At 41.7% G+C, this 22052-nt stretch overlaps 1 protein-coding gene across 9 annotated transcripts in view; it reads right to left on the bottom strand.

Annotated features, from left to right (window-relative positions):
- The window catches only part of LOC128609091 (plakophilin-4), a 149554-nt gene that overhangs the window by 88691 nt on the left and 38811 nt on the right, over window positions 1–22052 (bottom strand). For 7 of the 9 annotated variants that reach the window (XM_053627465.1, XM_053627464.1, XM_053627459.1 and 4 more), the window contains one exon: window positions 14294–14427. In XM_053627465.1, coding sequence (XP_053483440.1) covers window positions 14294–14422 — 129 coding nt within the window. In that variant the 5' untranslated portion in view covers window positions 14423–14427. Of the gene's footprint in view, window positions 1–12776; window positions 13449–14293; window positions 14428–18492; window positions 18732–22052 lie in introns of those variants that run through there. The other 2 variants (XM_053627463.1, XM_053627467.1) reach the window with 2 other exon arrangements.

Genomic DNA, 22052 nt, shown 5'->3' with positions numbered 1-22052 from the left:
CTATTTCTCTCCTCCAGCGGGGAACAACGCATGGAGCCCAGGGCTGCTATTACTAGAGAGAATGAGGTGGGGAAAATGGGCAGCTAATAACACCCTGCTGATTCATAGCAGATACACCTGCCATGACAGACCTGAGGGTTTACAGCATGCTGGAGTTTAGCTCGATGCTGGCTGAAATGATCGTCCTTATTACATAAACATCAGGACTAGTTTATTCATTATTACAGCACACAAATCAGCATTTCAACCACATTGTACAATATGAACCTATGCTATTTCACGCGTATAAATCCTTGAAATAAACAGGAGGCAGCATGCAAATAGACAACTGATTGAACGCACCACAAAACCATTTTGTATAGTAGTGAAGTGATTGTTTTTTTAAGTATACTTTTCAGTGCGGGTCGCCGTTTCCAGTTCCCGCTGTATTTCGTCCGCGACATAAATACTTAAGGCCTTAACCTCGTCGTTGGTCTATCGGTCGTATTTTTTATGAAACTCCATTGTGTTGATTCGAATCGCAATAAACAACTGTTACTATACGCACCGCTACAGACTTTTAAAAATGGTGGTTGAGGGAAAAAAAAAAAAAAAAGAAAAAAAAAAAAGTGCTGCGTACACTCAACCAATCAAAATGCTTCATGCACGTAACCAATCAGCATCTTCGGTGCCCAAGTCCTACCCCCCAGAGTTCCTGAATTTGGAAAAAAAAGTACCACTTCCCGATTAGGGACTTTCTGAGGGTGAACTATTTTACCCGGAACTTAATTTAGACCCTGGTCCCTGCGGTGGAAACATACCGAGTACCTCGGAAAGTCCCTAGTTCCTGCAGAAAGTTCCTGCGGTGGAAATGCGGCTATGCACTCATGGCAAGGGGCAAATTAAAGTAGCCAATCCACTGACTAGCATGGAGGAAAGCAGAGACTCCAGAGGAAACCCAAGCGAACACGAGAAGAACATGTGAAACTCCACATATACAGTAACAATCTCACAAATCGAACCAGGAACCCTGGAACTGTGATGCAGCAATTCTACCCACCGCACCACAGTGCAACTTTTTTTTGCAGGGAATAAAGCACACGGACGTGTCAAAGGGCCAAACTGCTGTGCCACGGATAATAAATAAATAAATAAATAAATAAATAAATAAATAAGTTATTCATTCACAAAAACCTCTATCAGAAACCTCTATGCAAATGCAAACCATGCAACACCAGTTTAGCAGGTGAAAGGAAGTGGCTGCAAGCAATTTGCATATTCACTGAATTTCCAGTCCAGAGAAAAAATGTGCGCTTTGTCGATGACATTTTATAGATTAGTCTCGTCGAGCGATTTATTACTGAGTGCTGAAAAAAATAATAGCCTTCAAAACAATTTGCACCAATCCACAAAATAACACTGGACTATTACATTGACTTTTTTTTTCCCCCCAGTCATTGTGAAATGTTCAGAATACCAAACATTTCTGATCACAAAAACCACAAACTACACAAAGCCTAGCCGTAGCTAGTGGAGAGCGATAGATTGTGTGGAACGCAATGTAAGAAGTCAAAGAAATGGAAAAATCAAGATGCACAAAACAAAAACAAAAAAAGGTTTATAATCGCACTGTGGCCCTCTGTTAAAATAGACGAAGAGACAGAACCAAGTTTTGTGGAATACAGATACTTTCACCGTTTTATTAGAAGCCGTTGGAATTGTCTGTGGTGTAAGATGCTCACTGTGATCGTGTAATGAACACTGGACAGAGTGAAGTCTAGAGATTTGGACCCTTAACCTGAACCTTATACATACGCCTTGTTTGTTTCTAGCTTTCCAAATCTACTCTTTCTTTTTGCTCCAGCACATTCACCTGCAGCTCCGAACTAAAGATTAACATGCAGCATGTGCGGCTCTCCCAGCTCCCAGGCATTAACGTCTTTCTGTGCAGTCGTTCTTATGAGTTCTACTTCGCACCGAATCGCTAAAGCCACAGGCAAATTCAAAAATGTGCTCATTTCTTTTCTGGTTTTGTCTATCCGATCTAGCCAGGCGTGTAAAATAATTCCTCCTGTCCAGCGTTCGTATCGCTGCCACTGAGACACTTTTATGTCTGCCAACATAGCCAACTGCTGCTTTGTAATCAAACTAGGGCTGCGACTAACAATTATTTACATAATCGATTAGTTGGCCGATTATTTTTTTTCGATGAATCGGAGTGGGGGTGGGGTTTATTTAAAATAAAATCCACAAACTTCAGTGTTACAAATATAAACTTCAGACTAAAACTTTACACAACTGTTTGTCTAATTATACAAGACTGAAAAGAACCCAATACACACACCCCAGAATATACATCACTCATTTAGGACTGGAGTTTAATTCAGTGCTTTTTGTGCATCCATAAAAATAATGCATAAATACTTATACATAAAATAAAGCAAGTATATAACCAAGTAGCTAAGTAAACAGTAAACTGAAGAGAGTCAGTATCGGTCACTCTGGGTGTCTGCTGATGCTAGCGTGCGTATGACGTCATGCGTCGTCGACTAGGAAGCGGCTTATACTTCCGGTTAGTAAAAAAAAACCCGCTAGAGTTACATTTGAGATGATATTACCTTTCTAAAATTCACACACTAGATAGTAGAGTACATGATGCATAGTGTAAGTGTGCAGTACTTCATTTCGGACACAACTTTAGTATTTACGCTCTGAAGCGTGTTTTCGTAAGAGAAGTAACATAGTGAGTAAATCTCCCTCGTGCCGCGCGCAGACCAACTGATCGATAATTTTCATAATCGATTATTACCGATTAGTTGTTGCAGCTCTAAATCAAATGATGATGATGATGATGATGATGATGATGATGGGGGGGCATGGTGGTTAAGTGGTTAGCATGTTTGCCTCGCACCTGCGGGGTTGGGGGTTCAAATCCCGCCTCCGCCCTGTGTGCATGAAGCTTGCACTTTCTCCACTGGGCACTCTGGGTTCCTCCCCCAGTCCAAAGACATGCGTTGTAGGCTGATTGGCATCTCTAAATTGTCCCCAGTGTGTGAGTGTGTGTGATTGTGCGCTGTGATCGGTTGGCACCCCGTCTAGGGTTTCCCTGTGACCCTATGTAGGATAAGTGGTACAGAAAATGGATGGATGATGATATCTGAACTGGTAAAAAAAAAAAAAAAAAAAAATCCTTTCCATTTTCTTCCTCTGTACACGGAGTGGGTATTTATTTTCCTATTCCTGTTGATAGTTCGTAAGCCAGGCTGAGCTGAAACAGTCCAGAGAGCATGGTAAAGATAAAAGCCACGTGGAACGCTGCAGAATTTGAGCTCAGCCGTAATTAGTGACCCGTTTTGACCGGAATCAATGGTGCCAATGATACCAGCTAAAACGCAACCTCTTAACTTTCCCTTTCATCTGTTTACTGGTGCGTTTCTCTCTCTCTCTCTCTCTCTCTCTCTCTCATATATATATATATATAAATACGGGTGCTTTGATATTTGTACCACTTGAAGAACTGGGAATACTTATTGAACAGGAGAAAACACACCCAGCTGTCAGTGGAAGAAAACTCTGATTACATTGAGCCTCAAGAAATGTACAGTGCTCTCAAGAGAACAATAATAATCGACTGGCATTGAAGAAACCGATAAATACAACCCTAATCCAATTAACCTCCAGCTGTTGCGTTTTAGTAACACTTACTTTACCAGCCTTTTGTTGCCTCCGTCCCAACTTTTTTGAGACCATTAAATTCCGAATGGCATTATTTTCTCCTTAAAATGGTACGTTTCCTCAGTTTAAACATTTGATATGTTTTCTATGTTCTATTGTGAATAACATATGGGTTTATGCGATTTGGAAACATCAATGCATTCTGTTTGTATTTACGTTTGACACAGCGTCCCAACTTTTCTGGAATTGGGGTTGTATAAAAGAAGGAAAGAGAGCTGCAATTTTTATTTTATTTTTTTTGCATTGAACTCCAAGGTCACTTCCTTAGATACCAGCTGCATGAGAGAGTCAAGTCCCTGGCATGCCATGTTATACAGAACACACTGAGTACACACACACACACACACACACACACACACACACACAAATGAGAGAAAGAAACACAGCTCTGCAAACATTCCAAGTGCAATGATCTCTTGCTGGGAAAGTTCCCCAGAGGTAGAACGAGAAACACAAAGCACAGAACTCTGCTTCAACTGAAAGAGACGAGAGAGAGTTGGGGTTAAAGTGCCATCTTGATGAGCAAAGTAGAGAGAGACAGAAGAGAAAATGAAAGCAGGCAGGAGAAATGTAACGGAAATCGAGTGTATAGCATTGGAAAAAGACGAGCACCTTCAATAACTTCACTGTGCTCCACCTCGGGTTAGTCAGCTGTGAGCAGTGAGGATCCAGAGCGAACAGAAAACCTGAATTGTTCAGGACTTCAGCCAGGACTGAACCCACTGCTGCGCTCGCTTACATGAATACTCCAGTGTCTTTCAACCTGATCTCTATCTGCCACATCTGCAGTGTATGATCACCACAAGACTCACATTTCAACATGCTTTCCTTTGCTGAGGGGAAATAAAAACCCCTGTTTACTCAAACTTACTTATAATAGAAGTTGTATAATGAACGGATGGGTGTGGAATTCGGTCAATGCTTAGTCAAGACACATTTGTGTGTGAACGAAGGCTTTCATTCGATTTTTAGTCGAAGGTATTTGTAAAGCTCTCAATCTGTAAAAATAATATTTTCCGAGGGTGTACTACAGGTATGTTATCAAAGTAGAGGTGTGTGGACACCGAAACGTCACTGGAATTGCCTTCGATTGGTTCGTTACTGTGTTGTAAACGCAGTTAAATCTGATTGGTCGGAAGGTTAATTGATTTGAATTAGCCGATTAAATTCTCCGAGAGTAGTTCCAACCGCAAGGCGATTCACAAGTTCATATTAAATGTATTCGTTTTAATACGCTGTCGTTTCTATAGTAACAGCTAATTCACAGAGACGTGTGAATGTGTGGTGAATAATTTTTTTAAAAAATTATTTAACAAAGAAAAAACCTATAATCATTGATTTGGTGAGGTTTTCTGTACGGAGACGTTTAATTTCACATTCGTGCAAGGAGTCTCCAGTGTCAGGGCTTTGGAACGGTTTTCTACCACGAGTCTTCAGTCTTCAGGATGAAGGACGTTCTGGATTCTCAGAAACATAAGTTGTGTTGTTGTGGGTTTTTTTCCTTATTCTACTTATTAACTTCAACATAGACGGGGAAAGCAAAACTTGTGAGGAGATGACTGTTTACAGCTGCTATAAAGTAAGTGTTAACTGGAAATAATTTGTCCCACAACATTAAATGTGAAAAACTTCGACGTTGCTTGTTAACCAATTGAAACGGGCTGCAAACTGCTTAGGTATAAGAGGAATGAAATACTTCAGGAAATGCTGATACCGGGGAATAATCAACTTCGGGGTGCTGAAGGTAACTCCACTTTGTGTTGAGCCACATCACACCACTCCATCGTTGATTATCTTCCAATAACAGAATGCCACCAAGTGTTTTATTCCTTATGTAGTAATAGTCTTGGTAAGGCTTTCTCTCATACTAACACCACTCTTGTTAGAATATAATAGCTGGGGTTTTAACTGTACATTATATAGTTATGGTCATGCATTTGGAAAAAAATAAATCATTATGATAAGTGACTTTCATTATAAGTAGGTTTTGAGTACTCCTTTTTTCCTGAGTACAGAGAAATGTGCTGAACTTTATGTCTGTGGTAATAAAAAACTCCTTTTAACAAAATTATCCATTTAACAACCAAAGGTGTAACCCATGTCATTCATTCAGACTGAATGACCCAAGGTACGAGAGCTTACTCACCTAACAGGACTGTAGCAACAGAACATCTTGTGTAACAGAGATAAACTACTCGGATTACTCTCTCGAAAGCCTAAAAGAAAGAGTCAAGTCTAGTTGTTTCTCTGTACAACCCGGTTGAACACCGATAAGCACATTGACCTATGACCTCGCCTCGGACCCGCCAAACATCCTCCTAAAGAGACGAGTCTGTGCGTGTGGTCCAGAAAGGCAAATGGCATGTGCTGAAATAGGCCTAAAGAGCTCAAAGTTCGCCATTTTGGATTTACCAGCTAAAGAGGACGTAAACACATCCTTTTGGTTTAATGCAGCGAGGTGTGGGGTTGTAAAGATTCAAAAAGGTAAAAATCAATACTGCAAATATGGAAATCCCTGATTAAATCATTTCCACACACTTACTTGTTTTATCTCTAGGATACATTCACATATGTAGCATTTAGTCAGTTTGAATGGAAGTCTGGTGTGGTGGTCCTCTCTGTGTGGTTCTTTTGTGCAGGCGAGAACATTCACTTGTTCACTTGGGTGCGGAACAAAACGACAGGCCGGAGACCACAGGCTGGTATTCATCTGCTTCCAAGTAAACTCTACACACAAGGCACAAACTGAAGCAAAGCACAGAGCTGTAGCTCTGCAGAAATGCCACGTGTTCTGGAGATCTGCCCTGATGAGCAAAACAAGAAAATATGTGATAAATAGTTTTTAAATATTGCTATCTAATGGAATTCTATTTAGTGAGAGCCAGCACCCTGCCCTGGGTGCTTTTTGTGATTTCTAAACAAACGTGCCAAAGGATTTTTTTAAAACCTTTTTTCCAGTGCCATATCTCTGACCAATTAATGTCCCAGTAAAAAAAGGTGTGGCCTCAAACTTTGTATTTCCCAGTGAAGGAGGTGTGGCCTCTGAGCTTGTTACTGTCATTGAAGAAGGTGTGGTGTCTATACCCTTTTAATGCCAGGGAAGGAAGCATGGTGTTGATGCCTGTTAGTCCCAGTGACAGAGCAGTGGCCTCTGAAGTTGTTATAGCTCATGTACTTGCTTTTAAGGATGTCTATGCAAGATGGCTGCCGCATGTATCCTGACGTAGGTTGGAGCATTCCTCAGAAATAATGCGACAGGTCCGGGTGGTGCAATACCAACATGGTTGCTTATTCTTCCAGATGTACATAAGAAATACAGGCAAGTGTGTGTACAATGCTGCCCACTTTTCTGCTACTTCTACACGTACAAATAAGGTCATGAGTCAAGTATTAACTAACATATGGACTACGACATCATACTGTATTGCAATAAATTGTATATTGCCCCCCCTAATGTTGAGGAAATACCAATCTGTCCCCCCCAATATACCGTACAAAATATTTTCTATATGTCCGCCTTTAATGAACCCTGCCAACGGATCTGTCTTTTCTTCGTCTATTCTATTTATTTATGTCTATTCCTTTTTAATATATTCCCGTATGTTAAGGAAAATGGGTGTGTGCCCCCCCTCCAATTGTACACTTGGTTGCGTCCATACTCAAAGCAAGTTCGTTGATGTATTTTAGCAGCTCAGTCTGTAAGAAATGAAGACAGCAGCCAAGCGTAGAAAAGTGCAGCAGAACATACCAGCTTTTATTCAGACAGTAAGTAACTAGATACCTAAATAGTAGGTAACCTTAGCTTAGTATAGAAGGCATCATACCATGGCTTGGTTTGTTCTTAAGAACGTCAACTAACTTTTGATATTTGCACGCCCACGAAGTAGGCTAGGCTAACGTCAGTTCCAGTTTTTGACCATTAACGTTACATTCACTTGCATAACCTCCTGCCGAGTCCGCTGTGAATCCTCACGTTGTGAGAGACCGTTATAAATGCGAGTGAAAGTGAGGAAAGTTGCACAGCTTTTCGTTCCATTACACTACATTTGGGCTAAGGACAACTAAGTGGACCCTCCCCCCTAATGTCCATACCATGGTTACGCCCTTGCATATCAGTAAGGAACTTGCTGCATGATGCTTTAGGACACAGCTGAGTACAATATAGTGCTTATCAAACATTAATATAAATGGTGTGATGCTACAGAATACACTCAGTCAATCCAAAGTACATCCACAGTCAGGTCTGTAATTATTTTGTTAAAATGATCTGATCTAACCAACAATGGATGTAGCAGCTTTGATATAGTGACATCACATAACCTCAGTATGACCCATTTTGCCCATAAGGTGCAGATCTAGCACAGCCTCTAAGAAAAAAAGGCTGCAGTGGATATGCGGCTGAGTGATGAGGTACACTGGGCTCTTTATACTCCTTAGCTACGACTACAGCTGAGGTAATCATGCATTAAAGCATCTCACAAAGCACAGCAGCCAGTTTCTTGGTCTCTGTTTTTTTCCCCTCCAAGCGGGGGAACTAAAAATAGCTAATGTGGAGACCAATTAAAGGAATCCACTATTCAGTTTTGACTGAAGAACAGCGTGTGACACACACACAAACTCACACACACTTGTTTCCCATGAGATGAAGTTTGAGGTATGTGCTGTGATGGTCAGAGAAGCAGAACTAATAAAATGACGCTTTGTTAGGAATTCAGGTGTGGCTGAAGTAGAATCAGGCTTCGCTTACCAAGTAAGACTTGGACTTTGACTTGGCAGGGGCTCACAGATATTGCAATGAGGAAAAAAAATATTAGAGTAGGATGTTAATAAAAAAAGGTAAACAGGCTGGATAGTCTGTTTAATAATGGTAAAGTGTCCAAATAGATAATTCATATCTAAATACATTTGCAATCAAAATGATTCGACCCCCACTGCAAATCAGGGTTGGTGTAAAAATGTACAGACTTTCTGTTTGCAATGAACAAATCAAACAAAAGCAACTGAAATAGTTCAACACAACGAATGCTTCAAATGGTTTCCCCAAATTCAACTGAAAATGCAACTTATAATGATTTCTCAAGTCTCAAAATGATTCAACCCCCTGAATAGAATCCCTCACAACAGCACAAATATGCAAAACAGGAGTTCTCTCGAGCTCATCAAGGGCTTTATTAGTTTCACCAGGTGTGCTTGAGCTGGAACACATGAAATACCTGAACTGGCTAGGGGCAAAAAATGTATGAAACACCTGGACGGGGCAGAAAAAGGAAGCTATCAACGGCTGCAACCAGATTTCTGAGAAGGCAGGTTGTGGAAAACCCGAGTGACTGCAAAAGACCTGCAGCAAGACTTCAGTGAGCACATTAAGGCGTGTACTGAACGCAGAAGGTTTCCATGCCAGAACTCCAAGACGAACACCACTACTGACCCAAAAGCACAAGAAAAGTCGCTCAAAATCATATAAATAAGCCACGGAAGTTTTGGGATTCTGTTCTGTGGAGCGTTGGAGTAAAACTGGACATTTTCGGAACGATGGATCAGCGGTATGTCTGGAGGAAGAAGAATAAAGAAAGAACACTCTGTCCACAGTCAAGCATGGTGGTGGCTCGGTGATGCTCTGGAGCTGCTTTGCAGCATGTGGAAGATGGATTCATTGAAGTATCAGGAAATCCTAGGAGAAAAGGTCATGCTGTCTGTGAGGAAGCTGAAGCTTGGGCGTCATTGTACCTTCCAACAGGACAATGATCCCAAGCATACCTCAAATTCCACCAAGGCTTGCTTGCAGAGGAAGTCTTGGAAGATTCTACAGGGCCATCACAGTCACCTGACTTTCTGGTGGGATTTGAAGGCGGCGGTTGCAGCACACAAACCCAAGAATATTACTGAACTGTTTGCAGCAGGTCATAACAGCAAAAGAGTGTTCTACTAAGTACTAAAGATGCGTCCCATGAAGGGGTTGAATAATTTTGAGAACGGAGAAGTCATAAGTTGCATTTTCAGTTGAATTTGAGGAAACCACTTGAAGCATTCATTGTGTTGAACTATTTCAATAGCTTTTGTTTGATTTGTTCATTGCAAACAGCTGAAAGTCTGTAAATTTTGACAATAAACCTGATTTGCAATGGGGGTTGAATAATTTTGATTGCAACTGTGCGTCATGGGAGTGAATGCATGGTGGGAGGCCGTCACAGTGTCAGAACAATGGAAGAAGCACTCATGCATTCACCAGACAGCACTTGCCACTTTATGTGCACTCGAGTGCTTTTACTTTACAGCCTCTTTTAAAAGGAGCATTACACATACACGCATATGAACAGCTTCACACAATAAGACACATTTCCCACTCAGTGTCTCCAAGGTTACTCTGACATTAAACACAGACACCTAAACAGATTTGGTAACTAAATGTATTAAACGATGGTAATTAACAGCCAGAGAGTGGAACACAGCGTTCGTACATTCACTTCTGAAAGGGCTTTGATTATGTAAAATATAGAGGTCAGAGCGCAGGGTCAGCATTGATACAGCACCCCTAGAGCAGAAAGGGTTAAGGGTCTTGCTCAAGGGCCCAACAGTGGCAGCTTGGCAGTGCTGGGGCTTGAACCCCCGACCTGGGTTACCTTCCAATCAGTAACCCAGAGCTCGGCAGTGCTGGGGCTTGAACCGCCGACCTTCCGATCAGTAACCCAGAGCTCGGCAGTGCTGGGGCTTGAACCGCCGACCTTCCGATCAGTAACCCAAAGCTCAGCAGTGCTGGGGCTTGAACCGCCGACCTTCCGATCAGTAACCCAGAGCTCGGCAGTGCTGGGGTTTGAACCCCCGACCTTCCGATCAGTAACCCAGAGCTCGGCAGTGCTGGGGCTTGAACCGCCGACCTTCCGATCAGTAACCCAGAGCTCGGCAGTGCTGGGGTTTGAACCCCCGACCTTCCGACCAGCAACCCAGAGCTCGGCAGTGCTGGGGTCTGAACCCCCGACCTTCCAACCAGCAACCCAGAGCTCGGCAGTGCTGGGGTCTGAACCCCCGACCTTCCGACCAGTAACCCAGAGATCGGCAGTGCTTGGACTTGAACCCCCGACCTTCCGATCAGTAACCCAGAGCTCGGCAGTGCCGGGGCTTGAACCGCCGACCTTCCGATCAGTAACCCAGAGCTCGGCAGTGCTGGGGCTTGAACCGCCGACCTTCCGATCAGTAACCCAGAGCTCAGCCGTGCTGGGGTTTGAACCCCCGACCTTCCATCCAGTAACCCAGAGCTCGGCAGTGCTTGGACTTGAACCCCCGAGCTCTCCCTGAGTTAAAATTTTATGCAGCCACAATAAGATAAATAAGCTCCTAAATTTCTTTATCACCAAAAGCATTTGTCCTTTCCTCCGAAGATCACGAGCTCAAATCCTGACGATGCCACAGCTATCAAAAAGGCCATCAGAGAGGACAGTGATAAACATAACTCGTTTGCAAACTCATTATGCTGGTCCTGATGCCAGTTTCCCAAGCTGCTCTGTAAGCTTCTGCTCGGCTAGATCAGTTTAGTTAGTAAAACCAAATGCTGTTGGTTTGGAATCAAGAAGGGGTGGTGGTTATCTTAGCGTCTTATGAAACACAAGTTACTTACCTGACCACCATAAAAATATGATGCATTCAAGGAGAGTTTTGAAGATTTCAAGGGGATAACAAAAATCTAATGAGATGTGATCAGACAAGGTAAATACTGTATCTGTTTAACTCGCAATTATAACAATCTAAATAATAGCTGCACTCTTCATGTTAGGGATATCGGTATGCTTCGTTTCAGCAGCTAGACACACTAAAAAAAAAAGAAACCGCTAAAACCAATTAAAAAAATGCTTTCTCTCAGCTGGAGCGTGATTGTCGTCTATGACGATATATTCGCTCGGTGAACTCGTTCTGAAGGATTTTGGATGGTAAAATCTGTTCTCTAAGCCAGAAGGAACTTGTAAAAGCCTCTGTGGTTGTAATTACTTTTACAACAATAAACAACAATAAACTCCCATAACTGATTATGTAAGTGTTCTTCAAAAAAAAAAAAAAACCCCCCGTTTGCGGTACTGTGCCAGTGGAAATGGGGGTAACGGTGATATTCAGTACAGCCTAAAGCCAAGACAGAATGGAAGGGAGAAAGTTTTCATTTCCAAACACAACTTTATTTCAAAGTATAAATCGGTTACAAGCACAGAGGTTCAAACTCGCGGTATGATCGTGCAGCAAAACATCTGGATGAAGCAACAGGTGACGGAGAACTAGAGAGTGAATATTTCTATATGACTCTAAACTGGAGTCTTATATTAGTCAAGCTGGCTGAACGGATAGCATTTTATATTTGGACTGGAGTGTATATACCCCGAAGCAGAACGAGCGTTTCTTTCCGACTCGATAAAATCTGGCCTGGGTAATGTTACTAAAGTAGCAAAGAAAAACACCATCATTTATTACTGCTGAACATGCACAAAATTCATTTCGTTGCCCACTTTCCAACCAACGCCTGTTACCACTTCCTCTAGACTGCCGTGCAAATCCTAACACGGCCTTACTTTATGTATGGAATAAATCTGCAAATTTATATATTTGACGTGATATTTATCATGACAAAAACAGCAGCAAACCAGGTCAAGATTTATTGAGCGGAAAGAAAAAAAAGAAAAAAAGAAAAAAGAAAGAAAACACAGCAGAAAGCGCTCCACAGGCGAGGAAGATGGAAAGCTGAAGTGACAGGAACAAAGCGGAGGGATTAACTGTATAATTTCTGTTCAGCTTAACACACAGGACAGTCTCTTCTGTCAAATAGTGGACAAGCAGCACACGTAGGGTGGACGACCGGAGTTCCAAATAAACATCACAAAAAAACGCTTGTGCGGGGCATGAGTGGATCAGCTCCACACACACGTGAAAGCACAATCAGAGATCCTGAGAAACTACTCCATGTTTGGGCACTGAATACACACACACACGCACACGCAGAGAGAGCGAGAGAGAGCGAGAGAGAGAGAGCATGGGAAAGAATGCAATGGAAAGCAATAAAAAGAGAAGAGTAAAAATAGACTCACTCTGGCCGTAGTCATTTCTAGTCGTGCAGTCTGGCATATTTACAGCTATAGGATTCCTCCAAAGGATCGCAGAAAATCCTCTAAAGCGCTCAAAAACACAGCAGAAAAGCAGACAAACGCAAAACTCCCTTTCCATGCATGGAGACCTCGTCACACCCCTCCCCTACCACCCCCACTACCCTCCCTACCTCTGTGTCACTTCAGCCTTCGCTGAACTTTGAGAGGGATTAGTTTACGGACTGAAAAGGCTCGGGCGAAAGCCAGAATTCCCCGGGAGCCATGCCACTCACTGTCCCTGTTATTCACTTGCTCCTCTCTCTGCGTTCGGAGAGGAGCGCTGCTTCCCGAGGAAAGAGGAAGTGACATGTCCAGGTGAACGCAGATGAAGTGCTACTTTAAGTCAACAACAGGAAATCTGGCCAAGTGCCAGAGAGGAAAGACGGGTGTGAAAAAGAAAGGGGGGGGGGTTAAAAAGTGCAAGCACGCTCACCCCTCTCTCTCTCTCACTCACTGTCTCTAGAGTAAATGCAGGCAGAATTAGTCAAAGTTTCCTCCACCCACAACGTCGCTGCCACTCTCTCTTCCTTTCCCAGTCACCTTCAGCCAAAATCAACAGCAGCCGCTCGGGACTTACGAGCAGGGCGCGGCTCAGTACGGGAGCTCGAACTCCGGCAAAAACACAGAGTCCTGTTAACGCGGAGTCTGCAGGTATCCTCGAGCGAAATACTTTCTACAAAATAACTCCCATGAGGATCATTCGACAAACCACGAAGAAGACTACGACATCTCCGAACAAACACAAAAGAAGAACCTAAAAAGCCTTCTTGATTATACCAAGACCGTGTACAGTCACATTTAAGACTATTTAATTCCTGCTTATTAGATCAAATGTCATTTCAGACAAATGAAGACTTTTTACTGATCTATGCGTGTCTTGTGTAAACGTGTAATGAAGTGTTTCATCACCGAATTTATAACACAATCCAAATATTAAACGGATTAGGAACATAGAAAAATGTTCTTTATTCCTGAATTTTTCCCAAACCACTCGAACTGTTGTGTTAAAATGTATTTTCAAAACATTTTGTACGTTATTAAATTTGAGTTTAATTAAATTTGTCGTTCTGCAGCTTCAGATTGCCACAGTTCGTAACTGTTATGTGATTGAGCGTTAGATGTGGAAACAAGCAATTTCCTAATAGAAATGCGATCGATTCAAGTGAGCAGCCAATGAGACTTATACCTATAATACAACTATAAAAACTGTAGAAATAATAAAGTCATGGCTAGAACTCACTGATCCCCGGCAATCTGCAGAGCGAGGTTTGAAGAAGGTGGTTTTAATGTGTGGATGGAAATTTGCAAGATGAGACAGGAGCTCAGAGAGAGCATAAGTGAGTGAGTGAGTGAATGTGCGAACATACAGAATGTGTGTGAGTGAGAGAGAGAGAGAGAGTGAGAGAGAGAGAGTGAGAGAGTGAATGAGTGAGAGAGAGAGAGAGAGAATATGTTCTTACTTGTTCTTTGACAGAAGCCAGGATATTGTTGGCAGTGCTCTCAGATTCCATGTTGTGATTGGCTAATTGATCTTTGATTGGCAGCAGAAGGCCCTCCTCCGACATGGGACTCTGCTCAGGTGCAGGCATTCCTCCTACACACACACACACACACACACACACACACACACACACACACACAAACACAAACACATATTAAATGCGAGCACAGGCACAAAACACATTCCACAGAACTTATTTGGGTGCTCAAGCTGAAAGCATACAAATGTCTAATTTGCCTACACACACACACTTTTTTTTTTTACCCCTCAGACAAATGCATATACACACACACACACACACACACACAGACACACATAGACAAACAGACACACACCCCTATAAAAAGTAAAGATAACTCTGGTCAGAGAGCATAAACAAAAGCATATATAGCAGCAGAAAGCCGATCCCAAGCACAAAAGTTTTGACCCATCCAGCACTAAAGCTGGTTTCTTGGTGCAGTCCACATGGACAGTCAGCTTCACACAAACCCCAACAGAAACCAGAACAGTGGAGACCGTGCAACACCATCTACACTCATGCTCGGACCAGCATCCTATCTTTCAATGTTTAGGACAAAATACAAGTATATATAAACAATAATCTGACCGTTAGAGCTGGGTAATAAGTCATTTGTTTCATTTAAATAAATATACTACAGCACCGACTCATTCACATAGACTTGTATGGCTGATGCTCCATGCAATGGAAGGCTAATAAATAATAAATGGATTGTTAAAACACTTTTTTACAACACAGGAGAGTCTTCAGGATGGAGCTGTGTGCCGTAGAAATAGTAGTATCATCAGTAGTAGTAGTAGTAGTAGTAGTAGTGGTTGTTGTAGTAGTAGTAGTAGTAGTAGTAGTGATAGTAGCAGAAATAGTAGTTGTAGTAGTTATTGTAGTAATAGTAGTAGTAGCTGTAGTAATAGTTGTAGTAATAGAAATAGTATTTGTAGTAGTAGTAGTAGCAGCAGTAGTAATAGTATTAACAGTAGTAATAGTAGTTGTAATAGTAGTTATTGTAGTTGTAATAGTAGTAGTTATTATAGTAGTAATAGTAGCTGTAGTAGTAATAGTACTAGTAATAGTAGCTAGTAGTAGTAATAGTTCTGGTAGTAGTAAAATAGTAGCTGTAATAGTAGTAATAATAGTAGTAGTAGTAATAATAATAGTATTAATAGCAGTAGTAGTAATAGTAGTTATTGTAGTAGTAATAGTAGTTGTAATAATAGTAGTTGTAGTTGTAATAGTAGTAGTAGTAGTTGTAGTAGAAACAGGACCATCTAAGAAGCCTGTTAAGTCTTCAGAGGGCTTTTGGGATTTGAAGGAGCTCACAAAGCTACAGTATTTACTTTAAATATAACATGGATCAAATGACAAAGTCACTGAGCAGGAACCATCAACAGAGACGTCAATTTATTCTGCCTCATGTGCCTAATCAGGCTTCATAAACCATCCACTGTAATGCTGTTGCCTCGCTTTTTTAATTTTGTATTCATTCATTTATATATATTATATATTGCGGTTGCCTTTGTCAGTTTTATTTTAACCTAGGACCCTTGAGATGGCACTCGTCTGCTTTTTGCCCTAGTCCCTAATAAAAAAAGAAAAAAAAAAAACCGGCATCAAATGAAATGATGTGTGAACCCAGTGTTTGCACAGGCTCGCTTTATATCTACCGTCTCTATGCTATTTGAAGCTTCAGAGAATCGAACATATTAAACAGCATTTTATTTATTGTATTTATGACTTAGTTGCAGTGTTGGCTGCCACATAATTCAAACCTGCTGCTTGTGAACGTGCCACTTTTTTACGGTCTCCAACGCATTAAAGCATCTGCTGATGGGAGAGAGGGCTATTATAGCAGCAGAAGATGATAAAGTGGCTGTGCAGAAAAGCAACATGTTTGCTAACATGTGTTAAAGGGAGACTGGTCAGAACAAAAAAAAAATAATAATCACAGATCAATAATTCAGCTTGTGGGCTGGCTGGTTTATTTATTTATTTTTGTATTATTCCGGTATTGCCAACATTAGATTAGAGACAGAAGAAAGCCAGAGATTAATGGCGTATAAAGCCACTTTTCCACTGCACAGTACGGCTTGACTCGGCTCGCTTTACTTTTCCGAGCTTGCCTTTCCACTGCGGTTTAGTGCCGTCTCAACGCGGGTGCCATCTTTCACTCGCCTTCACGCAGGAATAACGGTGTATTATCGAAGCCCTGTACAAATACACGGTCAGGCCGTATTCCAGACGCCTTTCCTGTTCACTGAACACGGACCCTATTAAGGATATAAAATAACGGCGCTCGAGAACCTACGTAGTGCTCGATATGACTACGTTGGATTCAGCTGCGACAGGAGCGACTTAATTTTATCTGTAATGAGATTAATAGAATATTACCGTACGTAAAGTATGTCTTAAATGACGCACATTTATTCAGGCACAATACAGAACCACTGGTTAAGGAGAATCCGTACTCCCTCAGTGCGTGGCTCACATTTAATATCGGCTCGGCTCGCTCGGAACCTCGACCGAGGTGGTACTGAAAAAAAAAAAAGTACCAGGTACCAGGTACTATCCACAGTGGAAAACCCCCAAAAAGTCGAGTCGAGCCGCATCGTGCAGTGAAAAAGTGCCAGAAGGGTCCTATTAGGAAGCTGAACGATTCCTCAAACACCATCTGCTGTATGTAAGGAACACTTCACATACAGCGAATGCTACAGTGGTGGAACACCACCACAAAGTATATTTTATTTACATAAACGCACGACCCGAACTTTGTTAGTACACTTATAATACAGTGAATTCACAATGATTACAAGGTTTCATTCACGAAAAAATGACAGATTGTGCTTTTTAATCATTTTATAGTTATATTTAAACGCTAGACAACTTGGTTCCCGTTATCGCTTGCAGTATAACGACGACGAACAGTCGTTTTCTAAAACAGCATCTCCCTTACTCTCTCGACGTTAGTGAGCAAAAATACGCAGTTTCTCATTTTACAAAGAAATCTGAAAGGGCAAACTCCTCCGTCTTGAAAACACCCGAGACTTGTTCCATAAATGTTAATTAAACATCTAACAAAAAAAAAGCAAATAAAAAATTCACCACATCAACAATTGTGTGTTTTACTTTGGTAAACATGTCGTTTTTTTTAACTGTTTATTATGGTTATTAGCCTTTGGTAAAGTTGAGAGTCCACAATACTAATCCTTGTGTATAAGCTATTACTATAGAAATGTATAAATTAATATAAACCTTTTATTCATCTTAAAGCCGGAACTGCTGTTATAGAAAATTCCGACGAATCAGATTTGAGAAGTCTGAAGGACGCGTGCACGGGATTTCGTCCTATTATCGATCAATGATGGGCTACGATTCAAAACTATAAACTCTACAGAAACGCTCAGGCTGAGAGATTTAACCACAAATTATAACGCTAATTTTATGTCCGAACGTACTATTAAGACATGAACTTTAACCTTCCTGTAAAAAATTTTGAAAGGAAAAAAAAAAAAAAACCCCCAACCAACCAACAAAACGTGTGTTTTTTCTGCAGTATTAGAAGTTGTCTATAACGGGGATTAATCTCAGACAAATCTCCAAGTGTACAGCATGAGTGCCTTCTCATTTACACGTTTCTTATTTATCATCATCTGAAGGTTGTCAGAATCAGCAGCACCGGATATATCCAAAACATCTGATTTGAAGACCTGTTTGGCTAAGTGCACTTTAAATTCATGCACATGCAGATATTTTCTCACTCATTCAGATCATCATTATATGTTGCCGTGCAAGTGCTGCGTAATTTAGTGCTGCAAGAACGTAAATACACTTCAGAGCCGGGGTTTGGTCACACGCTCTGGGAGTACTTAAGCGTAATACGCTACTCGTACTGTTGCAACACACCTGCATATATATTATTTTTTAACCCACATTGTTTCCTTTCAGGTAAAAAAAAAAACAAAAGTGCAAAAAAAAAAATGAATAAAATCCTAGCATTACTTAAATCCCATATTCAGCGTATTGACTGAGACGTCTAATGTCTACCACTCACCACAGAGTCTGTTCTCTCTTGATCATAAACATAACAAACGTGAGTCGAAGCTTCCTAGCTAGGCCGTGCTTATGACACCAATGAGTTTACTCACGTTGCATGTTCCCCATAATCCCCCTGCGAATCAGGCGCACATTCTCTGGTGAAGAGATTGACGAAATGAAGGAGAAGCAGGACAGGACCTCAGAGTGCGAGTGCGAGCATGTGTGTAGACAAGTGTGTTGTGTTCGTCAGTTACCTGCCTGGCAGGTTCCACACACACACACACACACACACCCAGTTAGGATTTTTTTTTTTCCTCGGAATTCCTCAGATCCTGGGGAGGAGGGAGGGGGGGTAAAGCTTCTTCTGTAGTGAAATCATGCATGACGGATTGTGGATCTGAAAGAGCTGCTAACATATCGTAGGCTTGTACTGACAGACTCAAAGCTTTCATCGAGTGTCTCTCTCTCTCTCTCTCTCACACACACACCATCATCAGCCAAGCACTCAGGCCCAGAGTAACATGATAACATTGTGCTGTATGGCAAACTGGGTCATAATAACGCACTCATTCATTGCTAGTCATTGCTCCATATTATTCCTTTTAAGGAAGGAAAGAAGGAGGAAGGGAAGAAAATGTGGCCCTGAGAGCAACTAAAAATTACACAAGTTCTCCCAGGATTCTGCTTCTACAGCACTTACGCCTACCAGCGCTAACACACTTCTGTTACACACATGATGACTGTTCAGTTTCGTTTTAAAGCCTCGTGTCCTTAGCTGGAAACGCACCCTTGTCCACGCCCCCCATACTCGTTTAACCAATCACTGGCAACTTAAAGCCTGATTTCCTAATGCCGCTTTCACACTGGACTAAACGCCTCCTTCTCCAAGAACTGAACGTTTTTCAGGGTGTGTCACTAAAGTGTACATTTAGGTCGGTTCTGTGCAGGTGAGCGGGTGTGGACATCTTTGTTTTGTGTGTGTGTTGTTTTTTTTTCCACTAATTAAATTCCATCCAGTTTATCTTACATCTTGCTGAATGTTCATACACGATTTTAATATGGCTCTACACATGCACATGCTATAGCTAAATGTCCTGTAAATGGCATAATAAAATAAATATCGAACACAGTCAAATCTACCAGGAGCACCAACAATCTCTGAAACCTTCCTCTGCAATGCTTCATCCTTTTCTTTTCTTTCTTTTTTTTCAAACAAATCTCTCCATGCCTATCAAACAATAAAGAAAACCCTAATGTGTCTGTTGTTTTTATTATTATTAAGATTATTGTTTTTAAATGCAACACTGAAGGCTTTAACGGTACAACGAAACGATATGAGGCTCTCGATTCTGATGATCATAAAATATTGCTTAGATCACATGAGGTTTGATAAACTTTTAAACTTCATTAAGCCCACACTTCTGCCTCTAAAAAGTAACTGTCTCTTTAACGTACAAGCTTCTCCTAAGCACCGTTTTTCCACAGTTGTATATGCTAGCGTACTAGCACGCTAACATATTAGCGCCAATGTTCAGCAGCAAATAGTCTATAAGGTCTGGTGTTTGGGAGCACTATGGGTTCCTGGTAAGTTAGGACGCTGATGGCCAGTGAGTTGTGTACTGAAACTTTACATTGTGCCACTAATATATATGAGTGTGTGTGTGTGTGTGTGTGTATGTATGTATGTATCCCAGGGGATCCGGGGCACTTCCCAGGGGTGCTAACCCATCTCACACACAGTCTCACACTACAGACAATACAGAAATGTCTTTGGACTGTGGGAGGAAACCACTAAAGCAAGGGGAGAACATGCACACACAGGGAGGAGGTGGGATTCGAACCCCACCTCCATAGGTGCGAGAAAAGCATTACTTTTTATTTAAGAAAAGCATTACTTTTTTTTAAAAAAATTATTTAAGCAATATTGCACAAGCAAGAACACTGTTATACTGAATACTGGCACTGTTGAGGGCACGATGCCGCATGTAATCACAGCTGTGCTGATCTGCAGTACAACAGCACGATTGCGAATAAGAATAAGAAATTAATATTGAGTAACAATATGGCTAAATAATTTGTTTATTTCTGATCTGTCAATGGAAATCTGTTCCAAAGAAGCAACAGTCATATTTCCCTGCAGGTCTCGCCTGGTTTCCCACTGAAGCTACGCAGGGTTGAGCCTGGCCAGTACCTGGATGAGAGAACTCCTGCTGGAAGTTGTATTAGCGAGGCCAGAAGGGGGCGCTCACCCTGTGGTCTGTGTGGATCCTAATGCCCCAGTATAGTGATGTGGACACCACACTGTAGGAACAGCATCGTCTTTCAGATGAGACGTTAAACCGATGTCCTGACTCTCTGTAGTCATTAAAAATCCCAGGACACTTCTTGTAAAAGATCATGCCCTCTAATAATCCTCATCCCTGAACTGGCTACATCACTCTCTCCTCTCCACTAATAGCTGGTGTGTGGTGGGCGTTCTGGTGCACTACGGCTGCCGTCGCATCATCCAGGTGGATGTTACACACTGGTGGTGGTTCAGGAGACGCCCCCCCCCCCAATACTATGTAAAGTGCTTCGAGTGTCTAGAAAATATAAAATTTTTCTAACAAACTAACAGTTGGATAGAGCATTGTGCGTTTCCATGCCAACGAGCACAGACTGACTGACAGCCCATAGTAAGTGTAGTAATGGTTTTGGAATCGTTTGAAGTGAACTGGAAATAACTGTTGTATAAAAATACATACAGTATAAGAGATCTAATGAGATAATCCTTTTCCCACTTTAAAACTTCTCTTGATTCTCTCTCCGCAACCTAGAGTACTAGCTGTAATTAACTTCTCTTCTAACGTGTACGATACAGATTTGAGCTTGTGGATTGACTGTGACCTGAAGTGTGAGAACCCTCACCACGTTACACAAATCATTTGCATGAAGTTGCGTTTGTATTTTTTATTATTATTATTCTCTCACTGTCAATCACAGACTCAGGATTTTCACCCGTCTCTATATAAAATGAACGAGAGGGAGTTTAAATACAAACTGCTTCATCTGGAACTTCACACCAACATCCTCCATTCTTTTTTTATCGATTTCTTTTTTTTTCCATTTTCAAATCACCACGAATCCCGAAGAAAAAGCGGACTAGACGTGCCCCTTTACGGGAGTGTATAGTATATAGGTATAGTGTGTGCCATGCTGCACCTCAAACAGTGCACAGATCTGGTCTGCATACATGAATAAACAAGGCTTTTATTTTACGTGTGACCTTATTACACCCCTTAGCTTAATCACTGTCAACATGGCAGGCGCATTGATCGACGGTAGAGTTAAGGTCAATCCTACTTCAGTACAGGTAGGGCAGGGCTAACGTTCTGTTCAATACAATCGACAATTAACGTACACAACATCTACCAGCTTGTCAGAGTGAGCTCAAGGGAAAAATGGACTGCCTCGAGGAGAGGAAAGGTGGCAGAGCTCCACACCACAAGAATGTCTGAGAGAAAGAGAACATGTCTGGGGGTAAAGTTCACATACAGGTGGACACACACACACACACACACACACACACACACACACACACACACACACACACACACAGAGCACAAAGGCGTAACCTTTACTTCACCTGCTCTGACCATCTGGTTTGGCTCACTACCTTACATGAGTCAAG

Source organism: Ictalurus furcatus, chromosome 6 (genome assembly GCF_023375685.1).
Source record: "Ictalurus furcatus strain D&B chromosome 6, Billie_1.0, whole genome shotgun sequence".
Taxonomy (NCBI): domain Eukaryota; kingdom Metazoa; phylum Chordata; class Actinopteri; order Siluriformes; family Ictaluridae; genus Ictalurus; species Ictalurus furcatus.
This window is presented reverse-complemented; position numbering and strand designations above follow the sequence as displayed.